Here is a 23,963-nt window from a genome sequence, read left to right on the forward strand (position 1 = left end):
CGCGTTTCTGTTTCCATCTCCGCACCGAAAGAAGCGACGGCAACTAGGGAACCTGAACAGGGAACTGAGCGCAATGCAAGGAGGAAACGAGCACTGGTTGTACCCTAATGAGCCTTCCTCATACGTGAAATCGTTCTGCGAGTTCGGTGCTGGGTGGAGACCTTGGATGCTTACACAACCCAGCGCGCAAAGGATCTCCGCGATCTGGCAAAAGAAAGATCCCGAAACGCTCGTTCTTTCTCTTTCAAGGAGGCTACTCCTAGTTCCTCGGTCAAAAGTAGAAGGGGACAATCCACACACACACACACCCTTTCCCTCTCAATATCCCCAAGCCTCGCGCGCCAGCGCAAGGGTTAATCTCTCCTGCGGGTACAAACAGGTCCGCCGAGTCTCTGGCTGGCGACAGATGGCCACTTTCTTTCGGGCCACAAAGGGATGGCAGGGAGAGCCGGGCGGCATACGAATGGGCAGCTCACGTGACCGCGCGAAGCTTGACGTGGGTGACCATATGGCGCGTGCCGGGGGAAGGCTGACGCAGTCGCTGGGTGGGTAGGGGGGGTATAGCGGGAGGGGGGAGGAGCGAAGGAGGTGGAGCTTGCTGCCTGGCCATCCCCAGGGGGTGCCTTCGCTGCCCGCCCCCTCCTCCTCCTCCCCCCCCCCCAGCAGAAGAGCCTCGGCTATATATATAAGCGGAGTCTCCTGCATGCAGCCTCAAGGAAAAAAACACACACAAATCCAATAAAAAGTGGCACATCCCTCCGTTGTAAGGAAAGCTTCCCAGGAGCAACAGGGTTATGAGACCATCACTGCAAAGGACACGCTGAAGAAGAAAAAGAGAAAGGTAAATATTTGATTCCCTCCTCCTTAGCACCCATCTCCTCTTTATACAGTATCCGTGGCTTGGGTGAAGGATATGCCTAAAAAAGAAAAGGGGGAAAAAGCACCCCAACCCATCGCACGACTAGCTTTATTTCCTCAGAAGGCTATTATTTCCTCTATCTGAACGAAATAAGGATGAACCATTGGATTGGCTCTTTTCACTACATTTTTATTTTTTAAAAATATTTTTTTAATGACCTTTCTTGTTGGCGAACTCTTTTCGCCACACGCTTGGGTCCAGTACGATCTTACTCGGGAGTAAAGCATGGACATAGCCAAGGGAGGGGCAAGGTGGGGTAGCTGTCCCCCTAAATCAAGTAAATCAATACAAAATACTTAAGTAGTTGAGGTTCTCCCCCCCCCACAGCATAAAGCCTGCTCCTCCCCCAACATAAATCCTGGCAAAAGCCATGAAGTAAAGACCCGCCGATCCAGCGCTCTCGACCTACTCTCTAGAAAGCGCGCGTTGTATGACATCCTTCAGTTCCCCCATCTGCGTTTCTGCTACTGCGTCAAGCCGTGTGAGGCGCAGCGACACAAAAAATACGGTAGAAATGATCCGAGGAATCCGTAGTAATGCCTTGTTGCGCATGGCACTGGGTTTTTTTTTTGGGGGGGGGGGGGGGGGTCAGAGCCAAATCGAATCCAGTAGACCTTGTCCTTACAGACTGGAAGGAGTGTGGGCTGCAGTCTAGAACAGGTGCCGCTGGATTTCTTTCTTTCTTTCTTTTGGCGGTGGAAAGAGAGAGGAAAAATGGGGTGTCAAATCAGTTGATAGGACTCGCCTGTCCTTTGACAGGTCAGGATTGGGAACTGGCGGGTTGCTTGCTAAAAGGGAGAGGGAAGTTCCTATATGGGGAGAGGGAAAGTGGGCAACAGATGGGTCAGGTTTCGCTCCCCATTGCCGCTTGAGGGAGAGGTGCTGCGCTGGTGACGGAGAAGCAAACGGTTTCACTCAACTGTTGCAATTGGATCGCCTTGTAGTTCCGGAGGCTTCGGTAGAGTCGCTTGCCTAAGACGGTCAGGATCGGTCTATCCCCTTCATTAGCAAACGCTTCCTCTCGCAAGGTTGGGGATCTTCAGGCAGAAAGGGGGGTGGGGGGAGGCAGGGGAGGGGTGGTTTATTAGAGAGGCTGTGGCTGCACCTGATCCCCTGTCTGGGCGGCAGACTTTGGCTGGACTCTGAACAGTTGGGAAGTCTGCACGGCTATTGTAGGGGAGAATGAAGTGGCAGAATGAAATGTGGGCAGAATGAAAAGGGGCACCCAACTCAACGGATAAATCCTCCCCGGGCTGAATAATCGTTGGCCATTTGTCCCGCTGATTCTGCTGCTGCGTGATGTTCTCTCCCCCCCCCCGCCCCCCCCCTTAGACACATTTTCTTCTTTTCGATTCTCTCCGTCAAATTTCATTCTATCTATAATCTCCTTAGAGAGCCACCACCAACACCAATATAAACACGTTATATAATGCTATTTGAGACGATCGATCTCTTTGTGGCGGAGACGCGCGGAGAAAAGTCGAAGTTTGTTTACTGGGGAAGGCTTAGGAGTCAGAGAGTCTAAAGCTGCAGTACTCTTTCGCCTCGGAGGAAACTCGGTTGAATTGAATAGGACGTTTCAGTAGACGGGGTGAGGATTGCGCCGTAAGTTTCAAATTGCTAGGAAACTTCTTTAAGAACCCAATTTGCAGAAAGTCGCATAGAAATGTGGGGGGTGGGGGGTGTGAAATTCACCAAAGCCAATTATCACATTGTAATCGGTGTGAACGGAATAACTATTATGGAGCTTCCTAAATAATGCTGACGAGGAGAAAATCCCGTGCATTTCTACTCAGAAGTAAACCTCGCTGGTTTCAGTGGCGCTTACTCCGTGGCAAATGCATTTAGGATTGTAGCCCCGGAGGAAGGGCTTGGAGGAAGTTATTGGGAGTGTCCTCTCTGCTAAATGCCTTTTCTCTTGTGATCTCTTCCGCGCGCAGGATCCTGCAGGATGACCAAATCGTACAGCGAGAGCGGGCTGATGGGGGAGCCCCAGCCGCAGGGTCCCCCCAGCTGGACGGACGACTGCCTCAGCTCCCAGGACGAGGAGCACGAGGCGGAGAAGAAAGAGGGCGACCTGGAAGCTATGCACGCCGAAGCTGAGGTGGACTCGCTGAGGAACGGCGAGGAGGAAGAAGAGGAGGAGGAAGAGGACGACCTCGAAGAAGAGGAGGAGGAAGAAGAGGAGGAGGAGGAGGAGGAAGAAGACGACGATCAGAAGCCCAAGAGGCGCGGTCCCAAGAAGAAGAAGATGACCAAGGCCCGCTTGGAGAGGTTCAAGCTGCGGCGCATGAAAGCCAACGCCCGCGAGCGGAACCGCATGCACGGCCTCAACGCGGCTCTGGACAACTTGCGGAAGGTGGTGCCTTGCTATTCCAAGACGCAGAAGCTGTCCAAGATAGAGACGCTGCGCCTGGCCAAGAACTACATCTGGGCCCTTTCGGAGATCCTGCGCTCGGGCAAGAGCCCCGACCTGGTCTCTTTCGTGCAGACGCTCTGCAAAGGCCTGTCCCAGCCTACCACCAACCTAGTGGCCGGCTGCCTGCAGCTCAACCCGAGGACTTTCCTGCCCGAGCAGAGCCAGGACCTGCCTCCGCACATGCAACCGCCCAGCGCTTCCTTCCCGGTGCACCCTTACGCCTACCAGTCGCCTGGGCTGCCTAGCCCGCCTTACGGCACCATGGACAGCTCCCACCTGTTCCACGTGAAAGCGCCGCACTCCTACGGCGCGGCGCTGGAGCCTTTCTTCGAGAGCGCGCTGGCCGAGTGCGCCAGCCCTTCCTTCGACGGGCCCCTCAGCCCGCCGCTCAGCGTCAACGGGAACTTCTCTTTCAAACACGAACCTTCCGGAGAGTTTGAGAAAAATTATGCCTTCACCATGCACTACCCCGCCGCCGCCGGCCTGGCGGGGACCCCGGGACACGGATCGCTCTTCTCCTGCTCTGCCTCTCGCTGCGAGATCCCCATCGACAACCTCCTGCCCTACGAGAGCCATGCCCACCACGAGAGGGTCATGAGTGCCCAGCTCAATGCCATCTTTCACGACTGAGCCCTTCCAGAAGCGTCGGGGCAGAGGAGCCAAGGGGCATCGAGGGGCTGCCTTGCTTCGGAAGGGGGACCCCCACAACACAGACACCCACCCTAGGGCTCCAAGTGCAAAAAGCCCGGAAGGGGCAAAGGGGGGAACTTCCAAACGCCAGAGTCATCTATATAAATATATGGGGAGGCTACATTTTCCCTGGTCTCCCTTCTGTAAATCCCACCTCGCTCCGCTAAGCTTCCCCACCCCGCACGGTCCCGAATGTAAATCTGCACTATCAATTTAGTGTAGAAGAAAGTCAGCCAGTCTCCCCACTGATCTGATCGGGACAAAAAAAAAAAATCACAAGCAATAATTAGGATCTATGCAATTCTTATTAATTTTTTTTTTGTTTTTGAAACTAGACGTGGGCCAGTTTAAAAAAAATAAATCGAAAAAAGTATATATAAAATGTCTATTTTTCAACCAGCATTTTTCCTACTTGCTACCTTTTCCCATGCCGAATTATTTTGTTGTGGTTTTGTACAGAATTTTTAATAACTTTTGATAAACTATTTTAAACCATGCAGCTTCATCGATTTTTATACGTATTGGAAACAAAGTAGAATTATATCTGATTTATACGAAATAATTTAAGTAATTTAAACCAGCAGAAAAGTGCTTAGAAGAGGTGTGTGGGGAGGGGGGGATGTTCTGTTGCCTTAGCACCTCCCCGCCCGGTTCATTTTCCTTTCACGTTCTTCACACACACAAATGCACAGCGCCAGCAAAGTCTTTCCGATTAAAAATTTCGTTTCCTTCCAGTAAGAACCAGATTCCTACAGGGTTTTTGGATTTATTTATTTTTAAATGGAAGTAGGAAAATATTTATTTCCTATTGGAACATGTCAATCCAACGGAAGGTTTGCAAAACCTTATGTGCGGATAGAGACACCCTCCCACTCGCCAGTCATTCTTGTTTTCATAAGGAAATGCCAAGTTCTTCCCTTTTTTCCCGAATCAAAAGCTGCTTGACTATCACATTCAATTTGCACTGTTTCTTTTTAATCTTTGGCGTCCCCGTCCTTTCTCCTCACGTGATTTTGAAGAGAACAGAGATAACTTGAAAACACTTAATGTTTCCAAGCAATGATAAATGCATGATATATATATTTTTAAATATATACATAGTCACATGAATCGGTGGTTTGTCATATTTCCGTCCAGGAGTCGAAAAGCCAATCAGGTTCGCTATGGTTGGGGTTGTTATATAATATGCTGGTGGATTGTAGTCAGTAGTTTCAAACCCATTCGAACCATTTGACTTCGTAATTAGAACAATATAGTTATTATGCATGTACAATGCAATCCGCAATAAGTGCTGTCTGAAATGTAACGCTGGTTCAACCGAACTCAATCTGTACTGTAATTTTGTTCGTAATCCTGTATATGACTATGTAATGCACATTTGGGAATTTAGTAAGCACACCTTTGGAACGAGATAGTAAGGAGACGTCCGTCAAATGTTGCATTTCTCCTTAAATATGATTCCCCTCTCCCTTCCCCCTTCTTAGTGTGAGCAATTCCTATGGGATTATTGTAATAGTTCCTTAAAAAAAGGTGCAACCTTTACTAATTTGTACAATAAACGGAAGTTTAAGAAAAAAACAAACAAACCAAGGTGCAGTCCAATAGCAACCTGACTATGGGTGGGAGGTGGCAGAAACCCATAGCTAGCGAGCAAGGTTCTCTCGGAAATCTGATCTGGAAGTCAAGGCGAGCTCGCATTCATGCGCTCACAGTAGCAACCGCTCACCGGGCCAAGGCCCTACGTAGCTGTCCTGCTCTGCGGTGCTGAAATCCCACAGGGAGAGACGGCAAGATCGGCCAGCAAAGCCAACTCCACAGCGCCCAGTGATTAATTTGTAGAGATTCTGCTGCTGCTCTGGACCAAACAGGAAGCCACGCCCTCTGACCTGTAAGCGCTTTGTAGCCCCCCAAAGATGGAGAAGGGGAGCTGGCAATAGTTATTCGGTGGAGAGGGGGAAAGCTCTGCAGAGCACTGAATGTATGGTACTCAGACAGGTTCTGGGACTCTTAAGCCTTGGGTGTGTTACTGCATCTGAAAGTAAACTGAAATAAGTGGTGGTTTGATTTCTCTGAAGCAAGTCATGTATCCTAAGTGATTGTTTGGGTTGGATGGAGGGTGGCACTTTGTGTCCAGACCATCTGTGGTCAAAATTCAGGAGTGCCATATCCTACACACAAATCTTACCAGGAGTCATAGGTAGCTCTTGTTTCCTCCACTCCTTCCTGCCCTCACTCAAATCTGATCAATATGGATATGTGTTCCTTTAGAGTGGGGAGGACACTTCCGTATGCTTGGGTTTCACACATGTAACTCTTCTACCAGGAATACATCTGTTTCCAGTCATCATGACATCTAAAGAAGTAAGCAATGCAAACATACTTTGCTCTTTGCAATTATATTTTGAATGCTTCCAAGATCAGACCTCAGACATTTCCAGGACATTCTGCCTCACATCTCCAGTACCATCTGAAATTTGAATCTTGCTGCTATCCCTGACCTAGAGTATCTACTGGCACTGACAGCACCATAACTAAGATTTGGGGTCCTGCAGCAAGGAAGGATGGTGATGATGGGAACCCACCAACTGCTCATGGAAAGGCATAGAGGAGATGGTTTCTATTTCCCCAAGCAGGAGGTAGCATAGAGACCCCAGCATTCCAGGGATTTATTTTTTAGCCTTTGGTGACTGCCTTAGATATATAACAGCATCTGAATTCAATTGTGGTTGGTCTCCCAAATCATGTTTCTGCCTGAAGCTGGTATTTATGTGTTTAGGCCAACCCCGGTTTTTCAGTATCCAGTCTGCTCCTACCATTAATTGCTGCTGCCAAGTTGCTGGTGAATCAGGACCCCTTTTCAAGTTTATGTTGCTAACAAGCCCATTTAAAGGCTCCAGTGCAGGGAAAGTTTGGTACACATAAGTCCTACTGGAACCCAGCTGCCCTTTGCTAACAGTTGTTAATTCATGATCACTAGGCTTCCAGACTGCTGGCAGGCTTGCACAAGTATCTTACATGAGGGATGGAGAATTTGTGCCCCTCCCAAAGTTGTTGGACTACAGTTCTAATGATCCCTGACCACTGAACATACTGACTGGGACTCTCAGGAGTTGGAGTCCAGCAACATCTGGTGTGCCGCAGGTTTCACACACCTATTTCATGTTGTCCCCCTAATGCACCATGAACAATCAAGAGCAGATATCATGAGCTGGAGTAACACTGTTATGGATGTGTGTGACAAAAGTAGGAACTAGTTTGCATATACAGGGATGCATGCTTAAATCAGCATCCATAAGCCTGTTCTATTATGATGAACAGGTAACCCTACTGTTTGGTGTGAATGAGGTTCATTATGGCTACACCGTAGCACTAAAATACTGAGGGAGGGATTAAACTATTGAGCCCTACCAGCAAAAGTTCTGTACAAGAGCTTCTACTTCTGCAATGGGGCTTCCCCACTCTCACCAACCCACATGCCCCCAAAATTGTCTTGAGAAGGTTGGGAGAACCTCAAGAACAGTGAGCTGGGAGAGGAGGCAAGGACTCATTCCACCTGGCAAGCTGAAATGCTTGTCCTCATGTAACATCACCTTAGCATGTTGTTGAATTTTTCCCTGAGACACAATGTTCCTCAGGACTGTTTGCATTTCATTATGCCATGCACAGAGAAAGTGCAGAATGAGCTATTATGCTTCCCTGAGAATCTCAGCATTCTTTTCCATTTTCAAAGAAAAAAATATCTACCACTTAATTTCAAGTGTGGTTTATTTGGGTTGGGTTGTTTTTTTGGAGGGGGGCAGTAATACTTTTGTGTTTGCAACAATGCAAAATAAAACACACACAAAATCTGCATGTGTTCAACCCCCACAAAAATAAAATTAAGGTCACCATGTGAGCCCATAAGATGAATCTCAACATCCACATGAGGGTAATACTTTAATGGACCAACTAAAATGACCAAGCTGTCACAAATGAGTGTGCAACAACATTTTGATTTCATTTTCTCCAGAACTCTTAATCAGGTCTGGTGGCAAACAAAGCAATGAGAAGGGAGGGGGGAAATGTTTGGTGGTGAAGTCAAGAGTCTGTTTTGGGAAAGAGGCTGAAGATGGAATGCAGGTGGAAGGAGCAGACATGCAAATGAGGTTCTGTAAGATGCTCTGCAGGTTTCAGGTTGCACCAATGCATCCTGGGAAGGAGAAACTTACAATGGCTAGTTTCGCACCTCTAAAAATACAAAAAGGCATCTGTTACATGTCTGTCCTTAGGAGAAGCACACAGCTTGCTTGGTAGGTGGAAAGCAGGAAAAAAGAGGGGGAAAGGCAGGTTTTATATAAATAAAGGTGGGAATTAATTGTAGGTGGTGTGCTAGGTAAAAATATTCAACCCAGTAGTCCTTTGTTCTCCAGATGATGCGCAGGGACGGAGGAAGTGTCAGGACTTTTGTGGTATTTTTTTTTTTTGAGGGGGGACCCAGAAAGTTCCCTGGAGTTTGTTCCTTCTCTAACTGCTAGTCAAGGTCAAGGCCAGTCCTCCCCACGCCTAATGAAAGTGTGTGAGAAATGCCTGGTGAAAACCACAAAGCCAGAGGAGGAGCTGCTGCTTTACAGTGATCATAAGAGCACAAGAAGATCCCGGCTGGATCACAGCCAATGACCCCTCTAGCCTAGCATCCTGTTCTCCCACTGATCAACTAGATGCCCGTGGGAAGCCTACAAGACAGACATGAACACAACACCACTCAGTGGGCAAGCAAACAGAAAGGAAGGGTGCAAAAATACAACGTAAAATTCATCTTATCCTTCTCAGATTTCTGTTTTTCTTGGTGCGGTTATCTTTTCTAAAGTTTTTTTTTAATGCACAGCCATGAGGATAGTGGGCAGGGTATATTACATTTGCCTTTTCAAATGCATATGCTTTTATTGTTTGATGTGGAGGAAGGGCAGAATAATTTACTGGTAGCAGGACTACTTTTGTTTCCTGCCTGCCCTGTAGGTAGCAACTTACTGAGCTGAAACCCTTTCTAGTAGTTCTGGAAACAGAGAAGCAGTTCTTAGCTGCCTCTCCTTTGTGCCTAGTTACTATGAAAGGAGATCTGCATTCAGGAAAGGGTGTATGCAGTCTTCATACTGTCTCTTGTTTCCTCCCTGGGTTGCCTGGCAGTTGAATTAACACAGTGATAGCTTCCTACTGCTTCCAGATTTCTTAACCTCAGCTGCCTTAATTTAGAAAGGGGAACATTTGGTGCTCCTGTTGTTAAACAATTGGGAGTCAGAATCCTTGCTGACCACTTACAGATCTATCCATAGATCCCAGTCTACTTTTTGCCCAGCTCTGGTTTGTTGTCTTGAAGAGCAGACGGGCAGAAGGCAATTGCCTTGAGGCAAGACTGTGGGTGTATGATTGCAAATATTATTTACATTTACACCCTAACTTTCATCCACGGAACTCAAGAAAGCATGCATAAAAATCCTAGATAGTCTCCCATTTTGGGACTGAACAAATGCAGACCTGTTTAGCCTAGCAAAGTGGTTGCGTCATGTACCTTCAGAACATGCTCTGGAACTGTTAGAATGTTCACATATCAACAAAACCTTCCAGAACTTTAAGCCTCATCATTGAGGTAATGAAACCGTGTATCTCTGAACATCCTCAGCCACAACTGTCATTTTTCAAAACTCCATTCTTCTCAATATTCCAAATGGATGATGCTGAAATTTGTTTCTTCTTTTTAAAATGAAAACAAACCCTGAGTACAATTGGTCACTGGTAATCTACTGATTAGGGACGCAGGTAGCGCTGTGGGTTAAAGCCTCAGCGCCTAGGGCTTGCCGATCAAAAGGTCGGCGGTTTGAATCCCTGCGGCGGGGTGCGCTCCCGCTGCTCGGTCCCAGCGCCTGCCAACCTAGCAGTTCGAAAGCACCTCCGGGTGCAAGTAGATAAATAGGGACCGCTTACCAGCGGGAAGGTAAACGGCGTTTCCGTGTGCGGCTCTGGCTCGCCAGAGCAGCGATGTCACGCTGGCCACGTGACCCGGAAGTGTCTCCGGACAGCGCTGGCCCCTGGCCTCTTAAGTGAGATGGGCGCACAACCCCAGAGTCTGTCAAGACTGGCCCGTACGGGCAGGGGTACCTTTACCTTTACCTTTAATCTACTGATTGACACGCACAAGCATGTATTTGACAACCTGGCTTCTCTTTGATGGAGCAAAATCCTAGAATGGCAACTTAATGGTTCCTCTCACAGCATCTGAGCTTGGAGTGTTTTCTCTGCTGTTGCATGCCAGAGACTCATCTTGGCTCTGAGGCGGTAAGAAAGCAATTTGCTTATTCCAGGATGCAGGGCATGCATCCTTTATGGAGAAGTAATGGATTAGAACAAGTTGCCTGGAGAATAATGTTTTGGCACCACCCTCTAAATATTCAGCTGCCATATTCCCCATACTAAGCTGTGTTTACTGCATAGCTTTCCTTCTTGAGACAAGGTCATGATCTCAGTTTACTATGCCCAATTATGTTATTTTATTATTTTTAAAAGAGTGACACATGTGGTTTTACATTTTCATTTTTCTTATCTTTCAGGGTTCTTGCACACAGGCTGAACAATAAGTGATCTAATCAGGCCAACAAGAAGAAAGTAGTTACAAGCATTGTATATAAGAGCTGCGGGACTTCATCATGATTGTATGAAAATTCTGTGGGGTTTAGAGGGTTTTTCTGGTAAAAAATGAGGTGACGTTATCGTATCTTGATAAAAGTGCTGTGCATGTCAGCCAAAAATGCAGCAAAGAAGAGGTGGTGGCAGTCTGTGTTGGTGAGTACCAACACAAAAAAGCACCATGAAAATTATTCCAAATCAAATGAGTGAGATTTGGCTACTGTAGGCAAACATGACCCTTATGTTTATAAGACAAAAAAATACAAAAAAATCCCAACATAAATGCCAGTCAGTTAGACCAAGACAATTGCAAAATGATTGTCTTCCAGTATTTTATTTTTTTCAGTTGCAGCACATATAAAGATTTGTTCACGTTGTTCACTTGTTCTGGAGAGTTAGTTCTGAAGGTGGAAAAGTGGTGTCACAAGGTCTAAAAAAGAGAGAGAGAAATCTGGTCCGTGTTTTGTTCCTTTTGGTTAAGTGCTTCCATTCCAAATAGAAGGATTCTTCCAGTCAGTCAAGGGGCAACTCAGATGCCACCATCTTTTATTCAAAGGCAGGCACAGATGTTCCTTCTGCAGGGGAGGTTTTAATTTATGAAAATGATATTGTTTATGCATGAATGCACTCCACATAACACACAGTACTTCCATCTAATGAGAGAAAACTGCAGAACCAGTGCCAATGTCAGGAACATATTCTGCAAATTTAGTCGCTTAAATGTTTAATGAATATTTGGAAGGCATTTGCAAGCCACAAGAAAGCTTTTCAATTATTTCCCCCTCTTCACAGCTAATAATCATTTTCACCTCCTCCAGCCAATGCAATTGACCATGGTATGACAAATGTTTGATGCTGTAGTACTTCAAAATAAATAATAATCAAAAGAACAAACAAGCTCAATTGGATGGTGGTGAAATATTTGGGTGGGCAGATGATTAACTTTACATATTACCTGGGCATTTTTTGAAAATCCAAGCCGGTAATTTTTCTCATGAAGAATTTTGTACTGGAATATATATTTTTTATTAGTTAGCAAAGGCAAGCTGATAAGAATTGTGTTTCCAGGTATTACTATTAATGACACTGATAGAAGTTGGCAGTGGTGCACAGCTCTGATACCAGCAATACAAGGAAGAAGAACGCCAGTAAATTGATTTGTCAATTGTGGAAAGCGGTGGCTGGGAGTAAATCTCTTAATTTACAAATCCAGCCTTATAGAGTCGCTACTGTTGTTTTGTCTCAAGTTTGTGTAGAAGGCATTTCCTCACCACAGCTGCCACAAGCCTCTTCCATTTTCCTAAAGTGTTTTTGGGGAGTGATGCAAGGTAGCCCACTCTAAAGCACCTTTCATCTCAAACTCCTGTCCACTCAAGTTAACCTCATTGTACACAGGTGTGTGGGGGGAAAATATCAGCTCTTGAGAGGTGGCTTAAACAAACAAACAGAATAAAATCTGCTCCAGTCCTTAGAAACTTGTTTAACAAAAGTTATTACTTAATAATCATCAACTATCAAGAGTGGGGTAGTGGGTGGGTGGTTAACTGTGTCCTGCCAGTTGTTGGAAGTCTAGATGACTCTTTGGGTCCCTTCCAGCTCTATACAATTCTGTTATTCTAATTCCCACAATCCCTAACAATTGACCATGCTGAAGGGTCCTGATATGGGAGTGGACGTTCAACAGTGTTTGGAGGGCTACAAGTTCTCTGACCCTGAACATAATCCTAGCACTGTACCTGAGCCCGGCTTCGGCTGGGGAGGGCGGGATATAAATAAAATTTATTATTATTATCAGTAGCAGACACTTTATTGCAAAAGAAGGACATATTTTTGTTGCTTAGTTCTACAAAAGCACTTAAAAAAGAAAGAAAAAGAAAGGCGCAGCTCTTTATATTCTACCAAACTAGATTGGGCCCCAAGTGACTGGAATTTACCACGCCCCAAACAAAGAATAGCCTAAATAGGTCACTTAGTTGGAAGGCCGCTACTATGACTGGTTCTCCCACAACATAAAATATATTAATACATACATATTAGAGTGGTGAGTTGGAAATTTGGTTTGCAACCGAGCTGTTGTTTAAACGCATATGTGTTTTTCCCTAATTAAAAATACATACATACATTGAAATATGTACTTAACAAGCTGTCACAAGTAAGGTAATCCAAATTAAGCCTGACATCACTCTTAATGCATTCACTTATACTATTAAATTGTTGGCAGGGTGTGCAAGGCATTGAATTGCTGCATTTAATTTTCAGATTCTGGGCACTTTGCGTCACAGACTGAGTGATATTTAAGATGGAAAGCATAAATGAATACCTGTGGTATGTAGCCTGTAACATCATTCTGGGAACACCATCCTACAAGGTGGAATCCCCACCCCACCCCCCACCCCCAGTTAATGGGCATTGCCATTCAAATGGTATGTAGGGGCTGCATCCTGGGGGCAGGAATTGGGCTTACCTGTCCCCCAATTCTTAATTCACCTGGTCACAGGTGAGAGTTGAATGCAGGATGGGGAGCAAAGGTGGACAAGCCACCCCAGAAGGAGCAGGACATGTCCCCCATCAGAGTACTACCCCTCCCCTAACACCCGATACAACCAAGACTGTGAAGCAGGGCCAGTGAAGTTTGTGGCTTGGGAACTTTTTTGAGGCTCCGGCTGTACTGTGAAGCTGGGAGAGTCATATTTGGTTCCCAGGCCTAAGGTTCTGCACAGGCCTTATCTATAACACCAGCCTTCACCACCCTGACCCCCCTCAATGCTTTGGATCACAACAGATGTTTTGTAGCCCAAAGGTGTTGGGTTAGTAAAGGCTGCACCAACCCTGCGCTCAACCAGCCTGGCTCTCTATAAACTGCCTGGCTATCTGCATCAATAAACAAATAGGAAAATTCACATCACCAAGGTTGCTACCCCAGTCTCCTTGGACTTAGGATCATAATGCAACAACAACAGCAACAACAACAACAATATAGAAGGAGGAGGAGGAGAATTTATTGCCCTATGCTCAAGCAATCAAATTGGAGATGAACATATCCAGTGCTTTTTTAAAAAAAAAAAATGTTTAGGGGTACTCTTATTTTCCTACTCATATTGAAATACTGCCTCTCAATGAGGCCAAACCTAGATTCACAAGATGTTTAGATTTATGCATCCCCCTGCACCCCCCCCCAGAAAAAGCACTGAACATATTTATAAAATCCAGGTTAGCAATTTTCATACTGTGCTAATGTTGCATTCACTGAATGGATAGAAAACAGGCACTGAGAAGTGGCTTTTTGGTGTGAATATTGCAGCAAAAGCAGGAATTCATTAATGTGAGTAGCAAACCTCCCACTATTTTTCTTTTCTTTTCAGAAACAGAGTGTGTACATAAATGTCATATTTAATCCTTCTGAGGGGAAAAGAGGCAGGGATAGGTCCATCTTTTAGGTTTGTTGCATTTGTGAGAGAGTAGGAATAACTTCCGAAAATGAGCTACATACTGACCTCTTTAAGGAAACGTAACAATCGGCTTGCGTACTCTAACCATGGTGACTCAGACCAGGTAACAGTGCAAAGATTTTAGGTTTCAAGAAAGCATTTCTAAACAATCATGTGCCCCAGTTTAGTAACTGTTGATGGGCACTGCCACTCCACTGCTCAACTTGGCCTATATTGCCTTACATGCCTTTATTGGTGCCATATATCCCAGGGGCCAATATTTGGCTGTTGCTTCTGCGCAGCTGTCCTCAATTCAAAAGCCTTTTCCCCAAAGACTTCACTTTCTCTGGGAACATAAGACTTTTGTAATTGTGGTTGTAGAGATTCTCTGTGAACATTTCTGGGTGTGGGTGTCATCTTACTCCCAAACAAGTTAATGAATAGAAGACTCTCTCCAATAACTTCTGCAGGGAAACGAAGAGGATGCATTGGCAGAAAAGGCTGGGGGAAGGTTGTCGCTTTTATTCTTTTGAGCAAGCAGTTTATAAATTAATCCATTATACCAATGGTTCCCCAACTTTTTTGGACTACAACTCCTATCATCCCCTAGCTAACAGGACCAGCAGTCAAAGGGTGATGGGAACTGTAGTCCAAAAACAGCTGGAGACCCAAGTTTGGGAAGCTCTGAAGCAGCCTTTCTCAACCTGTGGGTCCCCAGATGTTGTTGAACTACAACTCCCATCACCCCTAGCTAGCGAGGGGATGATGGGAGTTGTAGTCCAACAACATCTGGGGACCCACAGGTTGAGAACCGCTGCGTGAAGTAAACCAACAGGCAGTTTGGTGATTGGATAACACCGGTGTTCTCCCCACCCCTTTCCCTCTGAGGCAACTGAGCCGCGCTTTTCCGTGCAGAGGAATTCAAAAGAACCATCCCGCTCAGTCTCGCGGCTCTTTTCCCGCCTTTCAGAAAAAGCTTCCCTCCTCCTTGAGGCCAACCCCGTGACCAGGGCGGGGCGGGAAACGGGCTTAAAAGTTGGTCGCGAGGGAGGCGCGGAGATGGCAGAGGTCGCGCGCCTAAGCTCAAAGCCGAATGCGCGCGCGCGCACCCCTCCCCCTCCCTCCTCCAGCTGGACCCGGGACAAGGGGGAGGAGAGCGGCTCGCTGCCTTGGTAGCGGCGGCGACGCGCTGAGGCGCCTTTCCTGTCCCCTTTCTCCTTCCTAGCTGGAGGAGCCTGCCTGCCTGTCTGCCATGCACCGCCCCGGGAGGAGGATAGCCTGGGCCGCCGAGAGCCCGGAGGACCCTTTCGGGGTGGCGGCAGCAGCAGCAGCGGGCGCTGGGTGGGAGGGAAGCGACGGCGCCCCCTCCTCCCGCTCCTCTTCCTCGACGGAGGAGGAGGAGGGAGCAAAGGGGGCGCCCCCGGTGCGGGACGAAGACGAGCAGCCCCTCCTGAGGGGGATTTTCGGCGTCGGCAAGAGGAGCTGCGACGTGGTGCTCAGCGCGCGGAGGCTCAGCTGGAGCCCCATCCAGCCCGAGAGGCCCGTAGGTGAGAGCGAGCCAGTGTGAGGAACAACAGCAAACGCTGCTTGGATTTTTCTTCTGCTCCGTGCCGAGCTTCGGCGTAAGCGGAGCTACAGCCCGAGCATAGCAGGAAGGGCTGCTGAGTTCCCAACGGGTCTCGAACCCGCTTCGGCAGCGCGTGCAGCGCAGCCTCGGTTCCTTTCGTGCCCTCACATTCCGCCGCCTCCATCCCGCCCCCTCTCCGCTGTGTCACTCAAAGATACAGGTGGGCAGGGAGGACGTGACGTCAGAGGGTAGCCTGCCTCTCTTAGCGAAAGAAAAGTTTTGTTAACTTTGGGACTGGCGTGCAACCGATGGGTGGGTTACTTGCATAGGAGCCACCTCCTAGGGGCTGATGTCCCTTTGCCCCCCCCCAAATAACATTTGAGCCCCACCCCAGAAAGTTGATTGGCATTGCCATTCAAATTGGATGTGTACACCGCATCATGTGATCAATTATGTGGGATAGGGCTTACCTGCCGCCTATCAATATTTTATTCAAGTTGGCACCCTTGATAGAAGGGGCTGGTATTCCTTCGTGCGCCTCCCCCGTTAAATTTTTTTTGGGGGGCCAACCCCCCCCCCAGTTGGCCATTGAATGGCCATTGCCATTCAAATACTGTGCGTGAACCACATCATGGGATCGGTTTTGCAAGGCAGGGCTGCCTCCCCCACCAATATTTTTAGTCAAGTTGACATCTCTGGTTACCTGAGAACCAAATTATACTCTTGAGTGCTGATGCTGTTTGCAGAGCAAGCACTATAAGGAAGTGATAGTTGTGAGTTGATTTGTCAGCCAATAAAGGAACTGGTATGTAAAACTCAGCAAGGTCCTATTTAGGAAAGCAAGTAAAGATGATGACATAATGGCAGCCACATACCTAAAAGAAATAAAATATGAAAGTCTAACATACTGGTTGCTCACAACACAACGGTCTGAAAGGGAATCCTAATATTCATTGTATGTGACAAGGGCTCAATGGTCCATGTATGTTTTGGCCACTGAGCTTAGATACATGCCCAATGCTTTTTATTGTTTTACATTCAGTTCAAAGCATTTGTAGATGAGTTGGTGATCTGGTTGTTGTGCGGGAGACAGTGCTGTGTCCCTGTCTTTCTAATTGCACAACATCAGACTCAGTCTATAGCCATCATTGGGTTTCCTCCTCTCACCTCCTCCCAACCTAGGCATTAGTTTGCCCAGTGATATGGGAAGGTTTTTCTAATGTTGCAAAATCAATTTGGATCTGATTTATGATGTTCATGTTTCTTATATTTAGTAAACAAACGAAAAAAGGATGGCATGCTCATTTTACATTGTGTGTGTGCGCATGTGCTCGCATATTAATACCCAAAAGCCAAAAGTTTTTTTAAGTGAAATATTTGATTAGGAAAAAGAAATAATGCATTATAAGAGTGGATTCTTACAGTGTACAATTGTAAGAGCTTGTTATGATACTACAACAAAGCAGCCTTCTCTGGACACATTAACTCTGTTAAGCTTTAAAGGGTGGGGAATCTATGGCCCTTCAAAAGTTTTTGGACTCCTGACTCCCACCAGCCAGACTCAGCATGACCAATAGTCAGAGGTGTTGGGAGATGGAATACAATATCTGCAAGGTCACAGGTTGGTTGCAAGTTTATCCTTTTGGGGCAAGGTACACAAGTGGGTAATAGCTACCGACGTCCAAACATCTTTGTGTGATAGAGACTAAGGGTTATAAACCCATTTCTTTCAGGATTCTGACTTAGTTTTGGGACTGAAACTGCTTTGCTTATTCTGGTTGATGGCCCGTTGCTGGGAGACAGACCTTCATTGATTTTATTGGACTTTTTGGTGGCTTTCACAACCATGGAATCTTTCTTAAGGACCTTCTGTGGTTTTTAGTGGGATTCTAATATATCCATGAAATGACTGGGATAGGTTAATAGATTTGAAGTCTGCTGTTACCAATGCAGTGCTAGATGTTACCCACACTGCTGCCTTTCAGCTAATCACTGTTATTGGTTCCAGTGAGCTACCTGGTCCAATTCAAGGTTTTGGTATTAATTTATAAAAGCCCTCAATGGTTTGGGACCCAGATATTTGCTAGAACAGCCCCTCAGCTGACCCAGTATTTAAGGTTTTTGGGCAGGGGAAACCTCATATTTCATTGTGTGAGGAAATGGGACAGAGTCTTCCCTGTTGTGGCACCCAAACTGTGGAACTCACTTCCCTTGGAAGTGTGTTTGTCCCCCTTCACTTTTGATATTCAAGTGTCAATTAAAAACACATCTGTTTATGCAAATCTTTGGAGGATGAATCTATTTTAGTACAAACAGCATGAAGCATTTTTGTAATTTACCGTATTTTTCGCCTTATAGGACGCACTTTTCCCCCTCCAAAAATGAAGGGGAAATGTGTGTGCATCCTATGGGGCGAATGCAGGCTTTCGCTGAAGCCTGGAGAGCGAGAGGGGTTGGTGCGCACTGACCCCTCTTGCTCTCCAGGCTTGCGGAGAGTTGCCTACATGCTGAAGCCTGGGCGCGCTGAGCTCAGCGTGCCCAGACTTTGCGCAGCTCTCCGCAAAGCGCGGGAGCCCGGCGCTGGGCTCCCATGGCTTGCGGAGAGTTGCCTGCATGCGGGAGCCCCGTGCCTGGGGGGGGGGAATAATTTTTTTCCCTTTTATTTCCCCCCAAAAAAACTAGGTGCGCCTTATGGGACGGTGCGTCCTATAGGGCAAAAAATACGGTACATAGATTTTATTTTTAGAAAACCAATGTATGTTTTTTTATGAGGTGGTTAAAGGTAAAGGGACCCCCGACAGTTAAGTCCAGTCATGAATGACTCTGGGGTTGTGGCGCTCATCTCGCTTTACAGGCCGAGGGAGCCAGCGTTTGTCCGCTCCACAGACAGTTTTTCCAGGTCATGTGGCCAGTATGACTAAGCTGCTTTTGGTGCAACAGAACACCAACACCAGAGCAGCGCATGGAAACGCCATTTACCTTCCTGCCGGAGTGGTACCTATTAATCTGACAATGTACACAATTTATTTTCAGCTTTGTAATCTTGTTGGTTTTTATTTTATGGCACCTAGACACTCCGTTATGGTGACTGTCACTGATTTGAAAGGTGCCATTTGGTGAATAGTTTATATAGCTGAGTTTCTATCACTGCACTGTCCTGAGCTAAGGACGGCATTGAGGGGGTGGGGAGGAGTTAGGATTGCTCTGTAACTCACTGCATTTTTATTACATTTTACTCTTTGTGAAGTCACTTGAATACAGTTTGCAGAAATGCAGATTTCAAGGTTTAAGAATAAATAGGTTCAACTCTCCTAGGATCATTAAATTGTAGCAAGCATTATTTTCATGGTTATTTTCTCCCCCCCCCCCAGTTTGAACACATGAGACAGAATTGAAGGGATATCAAAATTTTAGTGCATTTTAGAATCTTCCACTTAATTATACCCTTAGCTTGAGGTGGCTCGTCTATGTTTCTTGCATAGTGGTGTCCTATTAAGAAAAAAATACTGAGGTGTGAAAGAATTTTACTGTATGTTGAAAAACTCTAAAGCAGTAGCAAAATGACTGTTCGGTATCTTGGCTTGCTGCTTTGTTCACCTTAGCAAAGTCCTTTGTGTTTGCATTATTTTGTGATGTTCTATTTTTGTTGATAGTGGAACTTAATCGTTACCTTTATATTGCATTTACTGATCACATCTGAATAGCTGTGAATTCTGAGCAGTATGTGCTTGCATGCCTTAATAGCCTGCTATAATCTTTATGTAGCTTCTCCTTGTTGGGGGGGGGAGGGGAATCTGGCATTAATTTCTGCTGGTTATGAATTCTTATCGGAACATTCTGTTGAAACATAATGTGTTGTACATTTGATACATACATTACCGTTCAGCCATAAGGGCCTGCTATTATTTTAGACACCAACTGATTTTATGATGGTATTGGATTTCTTTCACATATGCTTATGTTTTTGTCCAGATGAACTCAAAGAACATCTGTTACTCTTGTGGTGGTATCTGCTGTTTCCTTTTAGAATTTGACCTTTTGGTTAATTGCAGCTACAATTCTCTAGTTTTTCAGTATTGTGTGACTTAAGCAAAAAAAAATTTTTTTAGTACTAATCAGCTAACTGTAGGAAGATAGTTGAGTTCTGTCTCCCTTTGTCATATCTACATATTAGACCCAATTGTTAAATGGGCATGGTTATTTTGTTGTTATTGGGCAGAGCAATTGTAACAGGAGACCACCATTGCTCAGAGCTTCTGCCACATTTGAAGATCCATTAGCTCCAGCTGGTCTGAGTGCAAGGGGCTGGCGGGGGGGGCATTGTGTGTTTTGTGCACGAGCAGTTTTGGTTACGCTAACTCCCAGCTGGTCAGCAAAGCTATGTCTCCTGCAAACAGACTGACATGGGATCCAGGGATCCTTTTCTGACACTGCCCTGCCTCTGCATTTTGAAGTTTTCCAGCAGGAACACCATCCGATGTAGCTTCACAATAGCCTACTCTTTCCATGGGCACGATGGGGACTTCCCGGTGTCAGAACTTGCTCACTGCCAATTCCACCCTCCACCCCCCCCCCCCGGTAGTGCAGGTTTAAGATCGCTCCCTTATTCCCTTAATAGTTTTAAAGTTATTTGAACTGTGGAAGCTTTATTGTTTGCCTGTCCTATGGGTGTTTCAAAGGAGCAGCCGTCTAAAGTAGCAACCTTCACAAGTTGCAGTTGGGTTAGACTCTATTCCAGTGCCACATATTCATTCAGAATAAATTATTCTGTATGAGTGTAATGCTTTGGTGAAAGCAAGGGTGAAGCAGGGATACTATGGCAGCTTTCATTGCACATCATACTAGTATTTGAAGCATTTGGGGTGAAGTCTTGGGAGGGACGTGGGTGGCACTGTGGGTTAAACCACAGAACCAAGGACTTGCCGATCAGAAAGTCAGCGGTTCGAATCCCCGCAACGGGGTGAGCTCCCGTTGCTTGGTCCCTGCTCCTGCCAATCTAGCAGTTCAAAAGCACATCAAAGTGCAAGTAGATAAATAGGTACCACTCCGGCAGGAAGGTAAATGGCGTTTCTGTGTGCTGCTCTGGTTTGCCAGAAGTGGCTTAGTCATGCAGGCCACATGACCCAGAAGCTGTACGCCGGCTCCCTCGGCCAATAAAGCAAGATGAGCACCGCAACCCCACAGTTGGTCATGACTGGACCTAATGGTCAGGGGTCCCTTTACCTTTACCTTGGGAGAAACGGACTTCTGGAAGAAATATGCACTGTTGTTTGGCAATGGCACCATAAAGTATAATAACAGGCAGAGCTAATATCAGCACATGTTGTTGTTGGTTAATCCATGCCTCCAAATTGCATGACTAGAACTGCCATCATAGGTCTGCTGACTTCTGGTGGAAAGTTACTGTTGCACGGCACAGTCCCATGAGTGTAAGTTTTTACCTAATGATCCAAAGCACTTGAAAAGAGCAAAATGAGTTTTTTTGGACAGTCACCTTGTTTTTATACCCTTTTATTACCTGTCAGTGTGCTGGGTAACTTTCAGATAAAGGCAATGGTTGTTTGCATAGAACACTGAATAAGTTGCAAACACTTCTAAACATTTACTATTGTTGATGTAAAGCTTGAATTTTTTGCTCAGGCATTTGCTAGGCATGAAGGCTGGAGCCTGTTGTGATTTACTAGCTTACTGGTTGTAAACTTAGGGCCATATTCAACTTATTCAAAGTAGACACATTAAAATTAACATCCCTAATTTCTATCTATTTCATTGGGTCTACTCTGAGTAGGAATACAACCCATAGTGAACAATGGTGGCTTTTTCTGTTGCATTTCTTTTTAAAATGTAACACTTAAAAATGTAACACACCAGGCTCTGAGATTGTGAAGAGTGGATAAGAAATATATTAAGTAAATAATATTTAATTGTATAAACTAATTCTTCTTGAAATGTTGAAAATAGCATGTTTGCACTCTTGTTTGGAACTCTGCAAGATTGCAGGTATCAGTTGAGAATTTAGTTTTCTTTGGGGGCGTTTAGTTCTCTGGTTAGACTAGGAAGCATTCCCTTGATAAGTAAACTTCTAATGATCTGATTTTGTATGCATTCAACATTTAATTTTTTTATTGTATTAATAAATTAATATATTTCAACACAACATAACTTAGTAGGCAATATATTTACAAAGAAAAGAAACTGATTTAAAAATAGATGCAATATTTACTTGCTTTTTGACAAGAAGATTAGAGCAGAAACTGATCAGTGCAGCTTTTAAATGACAGAGCTGTATACGGTGTACAGCTAACTTGCCGTGTTCTAATTGATTTGAGTTAAGACCGCATATCTTCCATGTAAATTGACCTAATAGCAGGGTATAGGAAAGTATGCTTAGGCAGGTTCTGCAAACCTTTCAATCTCTGAAGCGACAGATGTTACGATCTACATAGTAGTGTGTATCTTGGAAACAGAGAGAGTGTTAGAGAAACAAAAAAACCTGAGCCAACGACATACTTTCTAATACCAGGAATAAATTCTTGTCATTGGCTATGATGTGATGTAGTTATAGAGATTTTGTGTGTGAGTGTGTGTGTGTGTGAGAGAGAGAGAGAGATTATATAAGAAATATTAAAGTGATAGTGAAAAATAACTGAAGTGTAATAACAAATTCATGTCCTGAGCTTGTCCCTCCCCCCCCCCCCCGATTTTGAAATAGCCCTATTGGTCATGCAGGGCTTCATCCTGCTCTCTGTACATAGATGCACAACTGCTAAGTGGCCAGTACCAGGCCCCTCTTATCAATCAACAACAATTTGGGTTGGGTAGTTGTGATAGAATAGTGGGGGTGGGTAAGCTGGTCTGTCGTGTGCCCCCCCCTCCACAAGCCAACCTAATGTCATAATTGGGATGATTCTAGTGAATGAGGACTTGGTGGACCCCCCCCCCCACACACACACCTCACAGTCCCCTGCTGCAATATAGTAATTAACCAAAGTCTCTTCTGTCCCTCTTGGTCAACAACAGAAGGGTGTTTGTGCTCCCCACCTGGCTGGACCACAGCTTGATGGTTGGCACCCTTAGTCTGTGGTCCATAAGATTTCCTCATCACACTTCAAGCAGGGGCAGGATGTAAGGTGTCCATGGCTGTCTAATGCTTGGGGGTGGGGAAGGGATTTTAGCTCTACAATGCCAGGACAAGGGTGGGAGGGAAAGGGGACGTTATTATCATGAGTTGTTGTGTATTTATAGGAATCAGATTCCTAACCAAAATTTCTGTACGACACTGTCTCTTTTCTGCCCACTGCTTAGTACAGTTCTTGATGCATATGTGGTCTTTGTTTGTTTGTTTGTTTGGATATAGTTGGTAGGAATAAGATGGGATAGAAATAAGACTACAGTTGCAGAGAATGGTAGGATTAAGAATTATGGTTACCATGGATAAAGGCTGCAGAGTAATAATGAAATCTACATACAGGATTAGCTTTTCTCCTTATGCAGCTGACAAGTATATTACAAAGAAGAACACAGGCAATGCTTTTCCAGACTCATCCTAAGTCAGCACTGTACGGTTTTGTGTTCTGCATTGACTGATTGTGTTGCGTTGATGCACTTTCACTTGTATGCAATATCTTGTATTATCAGGAATGTGAGGTTTTTATATTACATTTCTGACCAGTCAGCTTACTGTTCTTGACCTGATTGATTGATCTGATTCACAGGTGGATATAATGATTACAAGCACCACACAGTGCAACACATGGCACAAAACAACATGGGGGAAAGAATACACAGTTTGAACTGGAAGTAGTTTTGTGGTCTGAATGTTGTGTGCTTGCCCATTGTGTGTGGTATCTGCTTCATACAATAGTATATAGTATATAAACACTTATAAAACTGTTTTCACTTAGGGTGTGTATGCACACTCATACACACACTTTGGTAAAATATTACAGTACATACAGATTATTATATGTTTACTATATGTTTTGGAGACATGCTTATTTGTTATCGGATTTGGTCACCCTTTCAGATAGCACAACCTAATTTTCTTCCTGTGATCAAGGAGCAGGCTTTCGTCTATGTGTGGATATAACTGGGCACCATTTTGCACTTAGTTTAACCATTGGGTACCTAGAATTTCCAAGCAATATTGGGTATGAGAATACTAGGGCTTAATATTATTCTAAGGATGGTAGTCAACAAAGTTTTACTCAGACACATTAAAATTAATGAACATGACTAAGCTAAGTCAATTGAGCTCAATGGGTCTACTCTGAGTAAAATTTA

At 45.3% G+C, this 23,963-nt stretch overlaps 2 protein-coding genes across 4 annotated transcripts in view; both read left to right on the forward strand.

The window, feature by feature from the left end:
- The first annotated feature begins 684 nt into the window (after positions 1-684).
- NEUROD1 (neuronal differentiation 1) lies at positions 685-5,279 on the forward strand. 2 transcript variants are annotated; one of them, XM_079971632.1, is made up of 2 exons: positions 685-841; positions 2,860-5,279. In XM_079971632.1, the coding sequence occupies exon 2, from the start codon at positions 2,871-2,873 to the stop codon at positions 3,966-3,968; it is 1,098 nt and encodes a 365-aa protein (XP_079827758.1). In that variant the 5' UTR covers positions 685-841; positions 2,860-2,870; the 3' UTR covers positions 3,969-5,279. The 2 variants fall into 2 exon arrangements, with proteins under 2 accessions (XP_079827758.1, XP_079827759.1); XM_079971633.1 differs by lacking the exon at positions 685-841 and adding an exon at positions 1,521-1,678.
- Positions 5,280-15,214: 9,935 nt separating this feature from the next.
- CERKL (CERK like autophagy regulator) overlaps positions 15,215-23,963 on the forward strand; it is a 39,645-nt gene continuing 30,896 nt past the window's right edge. Inside the window, exon 1 of one of the 2 annotated variants that reach the window (XM_079979319.1) lies at positions 15,215-15,660. In XM_079979319.1, the coding sequence (XP_079835445.1) occupies positions 15,366-15,660 (295 nt within the window). In that variant the 5' untranslated portion in view covers positions 15,215-15,365. The remainder of the gene's footprint in view (positions 15,661-23,963) is intronic. The other variant, XR_013839636.1, reaches the window with a different exon arrangement.

Source organism: Podarcis cretensis (assembly GCF_951804945.1).
Source record: "Podarcis cretensis genome assembly, chromosome: 1".
Lineage (NCBI taxonomy): Eukaryota > Metazoa > Chordata > Lepidosauria > Squamata > Lacertidae > Podarcis > Podarcis cretensis.

Bases quoted from the DNA above. Each gene is read 5' to 3' on its own strand.
- NEUROD1 (XM_079971632.1), top strand. From the start codon at position 2,871: ATGACCAAATCGTACAGCGAGAGCGGGCTGATGGGGGAGCCCCAGCCG.